This window comes from Octopus bimaculoides, chromosome 21 (genome assembly GCF_001194135.2).
Source record: "Octopus bimaculoides isolate UCB-OBI-ISO-001 chromosome 21, ASM119413v2, whole genome shotgun sequence".
In the NCBI taxonomy this organism is placed as follows: Eukaryota; Metazoa; Mollusca; class Cephalopoda; order Octopoda; family Octopodidae; genus Octopus; species Octopus bimaculoides.
In genome coordinates, this window is record NC_069001.1 from 19,304,339 (window position 1) to 19,315,480 (window position 11,142).

Consider the following 11,142-nt stretch of genomic DNA (forward strand, 5'->3'; position numbering starts at 1 on the left):
AAGACTATTTAAGGCTGCTATCAGCTTAGTGTCAGAGCTCAGCCACTCAGCTGAATAAAGATTCTAACCATAAAGACTCCCATGTGGGTTTGGTTTACTTAGATAAACTTAGCACAATACAACAATGGTGTTGCTGATTAATAATAACCAACTTCCACTTGACGACTCATATATGTGAAGTCTATGTAATTCCATCTTGTTTTAAATGGAATAAAAGTTGTTCTGTAATTGTTAGAACAGAAAAATAACACCTTGATGCAAGAAAATTCAGTTCCAATTTTAACAAAAGCAAAAGGAGGCTAAAAAACAAGAAACCTTCACAAGAATTAGGAGAAATATCACCATAAAAGCAGTGTTTCTCCTGCTTTATTTTAATGTATGTAACATGATTTCATTTTTCAGGGTCCTACCATTTACATTATAGTATTGTTTATTATATATAGCTCTGCTGTTCATTACTGAGTTTATAGAGTACTTTTATATATCATTTAACAAAATACATCTTACCATCTTTTGAAAAATAGTTATATATACATAGAGACAGAGAGAGAGGGAGGGAGAGAGATACTAACAGACAGATATATGAATTACAGCCACATTAACACCATTCTATTTTGATAGTATAAAATACTGCTGAAGAGGTTTCAGCCTACACTACATCTGTAAATTAAACTTTATATATCTATCACCTGATTAGCTATCAAAGAACATAAACGATTTCATTAGTCCTTTAAGACAAAGCAAAGAGGAACAGAAAACTGAAAGCAAATTACAAAAAGCAGAAGGACCAGATGCTGAACAATCATATCCTGTTAACCAGGGGGCCACGTCATCTGTCGTCCACCCAACACATGGATGTGTAGGTGATACACGGACTGTGCTCCATCTACTCCATTGTTTACTACTGAAATAACAGAAAAAAAATACAATTAGAATATTAATTTTACACTTTGTTAGATATTTTTTGAAAGCTTTTCAAAGAAACAAATTTAAAAATATAATTACAATACTAACAATATCAAGCTTATGCCCTGAAAAGCAGAGTCCCCAAGAGCAGGGTTTGTGATGCTCATGATGAAACAATTTGACCATATAGGATCTTGGTGTCCAAACTTGACTCCAACCAAAAACAAAACTAGACACTAGAGTTGGCCAATACATTTACTAAACACTAGCTGCAATGTATTGAACTGGAATATCAGGGAAGTAAAGAAAATTGACAGAAAAATATGCAAGCTGCTGAGTTATAATAAGATGCATCACCCAAAGGTAGACATAGATCATTTTTACTTTCCCAGAGCCCAAGGAGGTTGAGACTTGATCCAGTTTAAACTCTCTTACAAAACCATCACAATTAGACTAGCCAAATATCTTGAAACAACAAACAACTGGCTGCTAAAACTTGTTGAAAATCATGAGAGGCATAAGAAGCTTCAGTCTGTCATAAAGGAAACCAAAACATTTGCTACTGATCTCATGCATGATACCCAGGTTGAACAACTATTGTTGCAAAGAAGGTGAAATTAATAGCAAAGAAAAAAGTGTACAAGCAATTGGCTTATAGATGGGAGCAGAAACACCTGCATGGCAAACATGTGGCCTGTAGCAAACAAGCAGATGTACACCAGAAGCATACTCATCGATGGCTACAGAGCTCAGGATAAAAGGCAGAGAGTAAAGGCTTCATCTTAGCTGCACAAGATCAGAGCTTATTGATTCAGAACTGCTTAGTCAATGTGATGAAAAATGGAGTAGATTCAAAGTGCCAATTCTGCAATGATGAGATTGAAACAGCGGACCACCTAATCTCTGGATGTAAAGTTTTAGCATCAGTAAAGTATAAATCAAGACATGACAGAGTTGTCCAATAGCTACACTGGTTAATATAATGACATTATAAAATCAAGCTGACAAATGATACAAGCATCACTCTGAGGCTGCATCACTCTGAGGGAGAAAATGTAACGATGCTTTGAGACTTTCCTGTCTTACAAATAGAACCATCAAAAATAATAAACTGGATATTGCTGTAGAAGACCAAAATATCAAAGTTTGTTTATTGATTAATATGAGTATCCCTTGTGATCATAATATTGTAGCAAAAGAATTTGACAAGCTCAAAAATATAAAAATTTGCTCATAGAAATCAAAAAATGTGGCATCTCAAGATGGTTACAATACCAATGATTGCATGAGCACTAGGAATGATCAAAAAAGGAACTGAAAATTACTTGACAATGATGCCTGGCTTACCATTCCTACAAGAAGTGCAAAAGATGATTTTAACCTGTATGTCACACATACTGAGTAGAGCATTGTTGCTATGGGAATGAAAACCAACCATGTAAATAATTTATTTCTAACTATTTAATCTGGTGTGTTTATTTTAATAGCCTATCAATGTATACAGTGCATTTCTTTGCCCTAGATATCAGGAAGACACTCAGCAAGAAATGGAAACAAAACTGAAAGAAGAAAAACTCATAGTAATAATAATGATTTTATTTTATTTGCCATCATGGCAATGGGTGAGGGGCAACCATATAAATACAATGAAAAGAAAAAATATGTAAAAGGTATGCACACTATACAGTAAAAATAAAAATAAATATATATAGTACACATCAGTTAAAAAGGGTAATAATGATGTAGTCCCCCTGATACAAGAGGATCTCTGGGGCCAATTGAGGAACCTCACCATTCAAGATGTCTTTGGACACCTAGGATAAGTGCTCTCACCATTTCCTGTTCTCTAATTCCACACATCATTTTTGATACTTAAACCTATATTTCAGTACATATGCTTAGGGACAGTAACTCTCTCTCTCTCTCTCTCTCTCTCTCTCTCTCTCTCTCTCTCTCTCTCTCTTTCCTTTTCAAGTGAAACTTGAAATAGTCAATGATGGCTCTACCAAAGGGGAATATATCTGTCATCATACCTTTCAGCCTCATCCACCAGACAAAGGAAAAGTGCCTTACCTGCCCTGTTAAAGGAGGGTAGTGGAGCAATCTTCACTATGGACTTGGCTGATAGACAGATCTGCCTTACATACAACAGCAACTGTTTGACAACTCCACAAGTCAGTAATGCACTCTGCACATATCTCAGATAAACCTGTCTGTGCCTGTAGAGTTTATCTGAAACTGGTAGTACCCCTCAGTAGCACTGCCAGGCCAAGGACTTCAGGAAATTATTCATTGTAGTCCCCAACCAGAAAGTCTACTAGAGCAGACAAGTCTCCTCATTTTTAACGATACCCAAAGTCTCTCCATAAATGCTGTCGCACTTCTCAGCCACAAATTGTCTATATATTGCTACAGTGGAACATCCACCAATCCTATTGCTCAGCTGGTGGAGGGCTGTGAGCACCTGACAGTCTAGGTACCAGGCACCCAGTCTCAATATCTCCTTCACCCAGGATTGCAGCTCTGCCAAGATGAACTGCAGAAAGATGTGCCTCCCAAGTGGAGTTCATACACACTCACTGTCTAGAAATCATTGCAAATGATGCACTCACAGCTCATATCTGCACATCAGCAACCATGGCATGCCTAAGCTGCCATACAGAGGGTGCTGGCAGCAGACTGACTACTGAACACATCCTTTTCACATGAAAATAAATAACAGATGTTCCAATCTGATCAGTAGCTGGGACAAGGTATGACAGTCAGGTGATAAATAATAATGGAGGTGATATAGGCATTTACCACCTTTGCCTGCCACCAACTTGTATTTCTTTAGAATGGTGCCAACCACCTCAACTCAAAATGCATCTGATACCATGATGATGTCATCTGTATATGCCAACACTACTCTCCTGTGTTCCGATTTAAATGGGATGCCTCTCAACTGTTCCAGCTTACACAGCAGTGGCTCAAGAGCCAGCATGTACAGAAGAGGTGTGAGCAGGCAACCTTGATGAACTGAGTGTGCGATTGTGAAATGGTTCCAATAGGTGACTTTTTACTTTGATCACTGAGCAGGTACTGCAATGCATTGCAGTGATATAATCTCTGCAAACGGGTCCAAATCTGGTTGATTTCAGGATGGTTTCGAACTTCAGTTGGTCAAATTTAACAAATGCTTTAGATAGATCCAAATTGATCATAGCCTCACTGAAGCTAGCATTTGTCCCTACCCTCTCAATGATGTTGTTTTTGTTGTTTCTGTTTTGGCTGTTGTTTTTGTGTTTTCTTGTTGATGTTCCTGTTGTCTTTATTGGAGTAGTTGTGAAATGGGCTGTAGTTGTTCTTTTTGTGTTTGTTGTTGTATTTGTTGTGTTCTCAGAGTGTCACTCTGTACCCTCCTCCCCTTTCTGCTTCTTTCTTCAAGTTATTCCCCAAGGAATCAGTGGGAGATAGTGAAGTCTGGTCAAAACTTGTGGTATCTGAATCATTGTAATTGGTGTTGGTTTGGTAACCAGAGAGTTCAGAAGGAGTCTGCTCTTCTGTGGGAGCAGGGAACAAACTTTTCTTCTACCTTGATCTTGGTGTAGATGTCCTCAGCTACTTATGGTGTTGAGATATGGTCATGGTATTGACAACAGGGATGGTTTAGATTTCTTTAACTGAGAGGAAGAAGACTTTTGATGAGTGGCACTTCCATAAGCATAATATTTTCCTTTCTGTCCTCTACCACTAATCTTATGGTCTCCATGCCTTCCATGCAGAAGATGTCAGGGATCTTACAGAAGTTTTCTACTATGACAAGCATTTTCACTTCCACTCTAACCACTGACCAATTTTATTTTGGGGTCGATTTCATGATTAGTATATCGCCATATTCATCTTGTATCATCCCAATTTCTGGCAACACATTTGTAAATATAACTTAATGCACTCATCTCCCAGAACAGGATGGAATGAAAATATGTTCTGAAGAACAAGGGTGTATAGCTATCATTTTCATTTCTTCCTCACTTTAGCATATTGCTACCAGAGACCTAAACTCCTTGCCTTTCCTTACATGTGAAATCAAATCCCTAATATCTTTCAGGTAATTTTCTGCTTCTGATTTTCAATTATCCTAGTCTTCTTGTTAAGACAATGATAAATCACAGTTTTTCTCCTTTGTGATCTGATCTTTTTCACTAGGTGATAGAACAGGCATTTTTTACTGCAATTTTGCTCAGCTTGATGGTCTTCTTCTCGAGCACAACATAATGCCAAAGATCTCGGTCAGTGACTTCATTAGACCCAATGTTCTAAAAGTGTTCTTTACATGACACCAGCATGAGTGCACTTGGCTTGATGGGTCCTCTCAAGCACAGCACATCGCCAAAGGTCTCGGTCACTAGCCATTGCCTCTGTGAGGCCTAAAGTTCAAAGATCATACTTCACCACCTTGTTCCATGTCTTCTTCCTGGGTATACCTCTACCACAGCCCCCACTCCCAGTTGATCTCAATAGAGTCAATGGCCATCCAACTATATGAGTCTTTAAGCACTGCAAGGATAAATACTTGATAACTAGCTTAAATGAGGGTAGATAAGCCACTCAAAAGTCTTAGCTGACTGTCTAGTGATGGTAACATGATAGAATTACTGGTTGGTGGTAGCCTTAAAACACATACTTCAATTATGAGAGAAATATCAATAATGAGAAGTAATCCTGTGTCAATGAGGCCGGAGCTTTTAGCAAAGTTGTTGTGTCTAGCAGGTATCCTGTGAAACAGCAGCACAGGCTCAATCATAATCAAGCTACTGCTGAGCCTCAACAATGAAGGAGATTAAATGGATGAAGGAGAACAATAAATTGTTGTTTGGATGTTATATTAGAAGTGAGCCACAGAAAAGAAGCTATCATCATCATCCTCATCTGGTTGATCTTGCTTGGACATTTTTAACATGCACACGCTATCCATCTCAGTCCTGCATCAGTTGAGGGAGGTCTTTAGGGAGGCATCCAGTGTCTACAGTGAGTTGATCTACATACATTGTATATAGATGACCAGCTCAAGTACAGCTATGCTTTGGCATCCATAGCAGTAGGTTACTTGCCGGCTCTTGTTTCGCTCACCAGCAACGTCCTGCTAAGTGCAAGCATCTTTCTCCTATGATGTTGGAAACTAGTAGATTTCCATATAGCTGTTTCTTGGTGGGATGAGTTCTCAAAGATATGTTTAAGACTGCACTTAACATTCGGGTGTATGTTCTATCAAGCTTGATTCCAGATTTTGTTAAGTATCTAGGCTGTTGCTCGATATAAAAAGACTGACTCTATTGTTGCACAGAAAAAATTCCTCTTAAGGTTATCTGACAGAGTTGATTTCCAGACATCTTGTTAAGACAATGATAAATCACAGTTTTTCTCCTTTGTGATCTGATCTTTTTCACTAGGTGATAGAACAGGCATTTTTTACTGCAATTTTGCTCAGCTTGATGGTCTTCTTCTCGAGCACAACATAATGCCAAAGATCTCGGTCAGTGACTTCATTAGACCCAATGTTCTAAAAGTGTCCTTTACATGACACCAGCATGAGTGCACTTGGCTTGACGGGTCCTCTCAAGCACAGCACATCGCCAAAAGTCTCGGTCATTAGTCATTGCCTCTGTGAGGCCTAAAGTTCAAAGATCATACTTCACTACCTTGTTCCATGTCTTCCTGGGTATACCTCTACCACAGCCCCCCACCCCACCCCAGTTAGGGATCGGCACTTCTTTACACAGCTGACCTCTTCCATACACATCACATGACCATACCAGCACAGTTGTCTCTCTTGCACACCACATGTGATGACTCTTGTGCCCAACTTTTCTCTCAAGATGCTTACACTCTGTCAAACATGCACACTGACATTGCACATCCAGTGAAACATACTGGCTTCATTTCTTTCAAGCCTACACAAGTTTGGTTTTACTAGGATTAACAAGCAGTTAATATTATGACTGGTGATTTCACCATTGACAAATTGAAAGAAGTCTATAAAAACACCAAAAGCCAAAAAGCTGATAATCTGAATAGCATTCTGCTTGAAGTCTAGAAAACAGGAGAATTCAATTGTATTTTGTTAGACTTCTGCAATACAGTCTACTATGGCGGCAACATTGACAAATGGACAGAAGGCTGCATACTTTGATCTCCAAAGAAAGGTGATTTGGAACTCACAGAGAACTACAGAGACATCACTCTTACAGTAATTGCTGCAAAAATTTATAGTTCACTCCTATTCAACAGGATACAACCATAAATTGAGAAAGTTTTGAGAAGAAATCAAAATGGCTTCAGAAAAAATAGATCAGCTGTCAGACAAATACTTACAGTTCAACATCTTGAAGGAGTAAAAGCCAGAAATCTTGAAGCAGCATTATTGTTTGTTGATTTCTCAAAGGCTTTTGACTATCTACCAAGGTAAAATAGAAAAAATACTACTGGCCTATGGTTTCCCTGAGGAAACAACACCAATAATTATGATGTTCTAGAACAAAACCCAAATCAATGGTAAGATCCCCACATGGAGATGCTAGTTTCTTTGATATCAGAGCTGAAGTACTCTAGGAGGACACATTGGTACCTTTTCTCTTTATGATCACTCTGAATTATGTCTTCAGGACATTACTTGACAAGCTAAACAGCCTCAGTTTCACATTCACAAACAGACCAATCAGACATTCAGCTCAAAAAGTAACTGATGTAGACTATGCTGATGATTTAACTTTGCTCTCTCTGTCACAGTATCAGCCCTAATTACTTCACAGTCTAGAATTAGCTACACGTAATGTTGGACTGCTTTGAAATCCTAGTAAAACCAAAACTCAAAATGGCTATAGGAAAAAGTTATTAGAGTTCTGGAAAATATACAGGGTGATTACGAAGTCTTTCCCTGATTATAAGCCTTTATTGAACAAAAACTTTTCAAGATACAGAAAGTTTTTTGGTATACTTACAGCATCTGCCAAGAAGTTTTTATTCACATAAAATGAAATTCAGTAAACTTCAACATGGGCCCCTTTTGTGGTTCAGAGCACATCTAATTGATATTCAATTTCATCCCATGTGTTCTGAAGATTATCAGTTGTTACTGATGAGACTGCTTCAGCAAACCTGGCCTTTAGAGGCTGAAGATCATAACTGGTGTACTGTACACTTTGTCCTTCAGATACCCCAAAAAATAGAAATCTAGCGGGGTAGTGTCTGGTGAACATGGAGGCCATGGTGTTCGTCGACCTCTCCTAATCTACCTGTTTAGAAAGGTTTCATTCAAAAATTGATGGACACATATGCCCCAGGGTGGAGGAGCCCCATCTTGAGAGAAAATAAAATACAGAGAAATAAGAACCATTTCATTTTCATTTTATCTAGTTTCAGCTCATGAGCTGTGGCCATGCTGGGGCACCGCCATTTGGAAAAGGAAAATAAAAGAAAACACCAATTCACAGCAAAAGGATTTAAGTAAGACTGAGGAAGTAAGGAGAGGTAATACAAGCATCAATGAGTAGAACCAGGAGACTTGTTAGAGCATCAAAAAAAAAATGCCTTGCAGCATTTATTCAAGCTCTTTACATTCTGAGTTCAAATCCTACCAAGTTCAATACTGCTTTCATCCATCTGAGGTTAATAACATAAAGTACCAGTTAAGCACTACAGTGAATTGATTTCACTAACTCCATCTCTCAAAATTGCTGGAAGCCATCATTAAATGTCTATGGAACAAAGTATAACTGTGTGGTTCTGGATTAAATTTCCCTTTGTATTGCCTTTGCTGTCTCCTGCCATAGTATCAGATTGACCAATTTTTATGAATGGTATTTAGAAACAGTACAGAAATCTACTTCATATATTTATACATGTGTATGTGTGTCTGTTTACTTTGTATGTTCCTTTTGATGATGGATATAGACATTAGCAAAAAAAAAAAAATCAAAACCTGTGCTTTTCAAAGTCCCTTGTAATATTTGTTCTGCACCAAGTTTCCCACATAACTTTACCAGATGATTAGATGGTACCCATTCTTACTGATAACTATATAAACTGAGGTACAGTAGAATATATTGTGCCACTACACCAGAGATGCTCTGATGAGAGATATCTCCTGAAATATAGCACCAGTCTGTCACACAACATTTTCTGGTGATATGGTATTTATTCTTCTAACAGCTTCTGACAACTGAAATAATGTTCAATAAAATGTTCTGTCCAGAAATACAATAAAAATCCCTGTGATGGACTTGAACTCAAAACAACGAGTTGATAGTGCTTTATTACTTTATCCACTCATGGCTACTCAATAAAACCAGGGAATCACTTTGGACATTGTAATATTAAATAACTGACAAAATCTGGTACCAGTTCTCCTCATCTAGCTGGAGTGATTCATATAGAGCTCTTCCGGAAACAATAAGAAATACAAGTCATACATTTGAACTCACAACCAGACATATCATACTTACCCACACGGAAACCATTATCTAGTTTCTGTTGAGCAGCCACTTTCTTTGCTACAAACAGTAAATGTCCAAGAAGCTACAAAGTAAAAATGACAATATAAAGAACAACATAAGAGTTCAATTTGATTAGTTTCAAGATGTTGCAATTGTTTTTTTAGCTTCTGATCAACCAGATAGAACAGGCTAACTATGATTTCAATTTTTATGTGTCTCAGATTTTAGAACAGATAAGAAGAATAATTAAGGTACATTTTTAAAGTCCTTTTGTTAACAGGTAATCTCAAACTGTTTTACATTGCTGTCTTTCCTCTGAATCTTAATAACAATCACTTAGTAGCAGTAGTAGTGTCATTAGTATTAAACAGCTGTTTTTCTCATCTAGAGTTTAATAATGGCAATCACCATCTTTGTAGACTAATCATATTTTCATTAATATTAATTAGCTGATTAATTCTTGGTAGTTCTCATATAGCATCTAATAGTTTTCACTAAGTTTACAACTCTGTTTTCAACACATCAAGAATCATTCAATGGACATGCATATTTGCCACCACATCCTGGCAATTCATAGCCATCCTTTCCTTCTATGTACAGGTATGATATATTTGGTGCATGAGCATATATGTCTATGTGCATGTGTGAAAGGTATATACTTTCACAATTAAGTGTATGAGGGGATACTAGAAAGAAACCGAAATGTTGCAATATTATTTTATTCACTTAGTTTTACATGTTTACATTTTTATCACATTCAAAGTATTCTCCATCAGTAGCAATGCATCAGTTCAGATGCATTTTCAAGTGATCAAAGCAGTCGTAGAACTCTTAGAGCTAGGACACAAAAGCACAAAAAAAATATGGGGAAAGAAGAATATGGAAGCTTAAAGACAGAAGAGTAGATGGATGGCTGGTGAAAGTTATTCAAGTCATATACAAGGATGCTGTCAGAAAGGTGAGAGTTAACAATGAATTTAGTGAGCAGGTAGGAGTTCACCAAAGTTCAATCCCCTCTGATTCAACATAGTCCTGCGGGCCATAACAGAGGAATCTAAGATCAGTTGCCCAAGAGAACTCCTCTATGTTGATGACCTTGTTCTTATAAGAGAATTAGAAAAGAAATTCCAGGTGTGGAAGCAAAACCTGGAATTAAATGGCCATAAAGTTAACTTGGTAAAGACCAAAGTTTCAGTAAGCAGGAAAACAGACAGGATGTTAATCACTATTTGATAAGTAGAAAAGTTGTACATAGAAATTTCATACAGTGTACCCAGTGCAAAATATGGGCACATAAAAGGTGCAGTGGAATCAAAGTTAACAGGGAAAATAGAATTTGTTTTTGGTAGATGTGTCAATGCAATAAACACTAACGGCACATAGGAAATAGATTTTCTGCAATACCAAAGAGCATCTTTAGCCGTAGTAGGTAGTTTGTTACCTAGGAAACCTAATTAATAGAATCGGAGGATGCTCTGAAAATATAGGTACCAGAATAAAATGAAGGAATTTCAGAGTGTTCTGTTCATAACCAAAGGCCTCTCTCACTCTCAGAGTGAAACAGAGATGGTATGATGATTGTATATGAACAACATTGCCTACATGGTTATGAAACATGGGCTATGAATGCAGAGACAAGTGAAAACATGATAGAAATGAAGCTAACATGCTCCTTTGGATGTGTAACATTAATACGCATGTACAACAAAGTAAAAATATGTTAAAAGAAAATGTACATATATATATATATATATATATATGT

General features: G+C 37.3%; 1 protein-coding gene across 3 annotated transcripts in view; it reads right to left on the bottom strand.

Moving 5' to 3' along the window:
• Positions 1 to 316: 316 nt before the first annotated feature.
• Positions 317 to 11,142, bottom strand: part of LOC106875721 (uncharacterized HIT-like protein Synpcc7942_1390) — an 89,250-nt gene continuing 78,424 nt past the window's right edge. For all 3 annotated transcript variants that reach the window (XM_052975525.1, XM_052975524.1, XM_052975523.1), the window contains 2 exons: positions 9,390 to 9,462; positions 317 to 904 (listed from right to left, as the gene is read on the bottom strand). In XM_052975525.1, the coding sequence (XP_052831485.1) occupies positions 813 to 904; positions 9,390 to 9,462 (165 nt within the window). In that variant the 3' untranslated portion in view covers positions 317 to 812. The remainder of the gene's footprint in view (positions 905 to 9,389; positions 9,463 to 11,142) is intronic.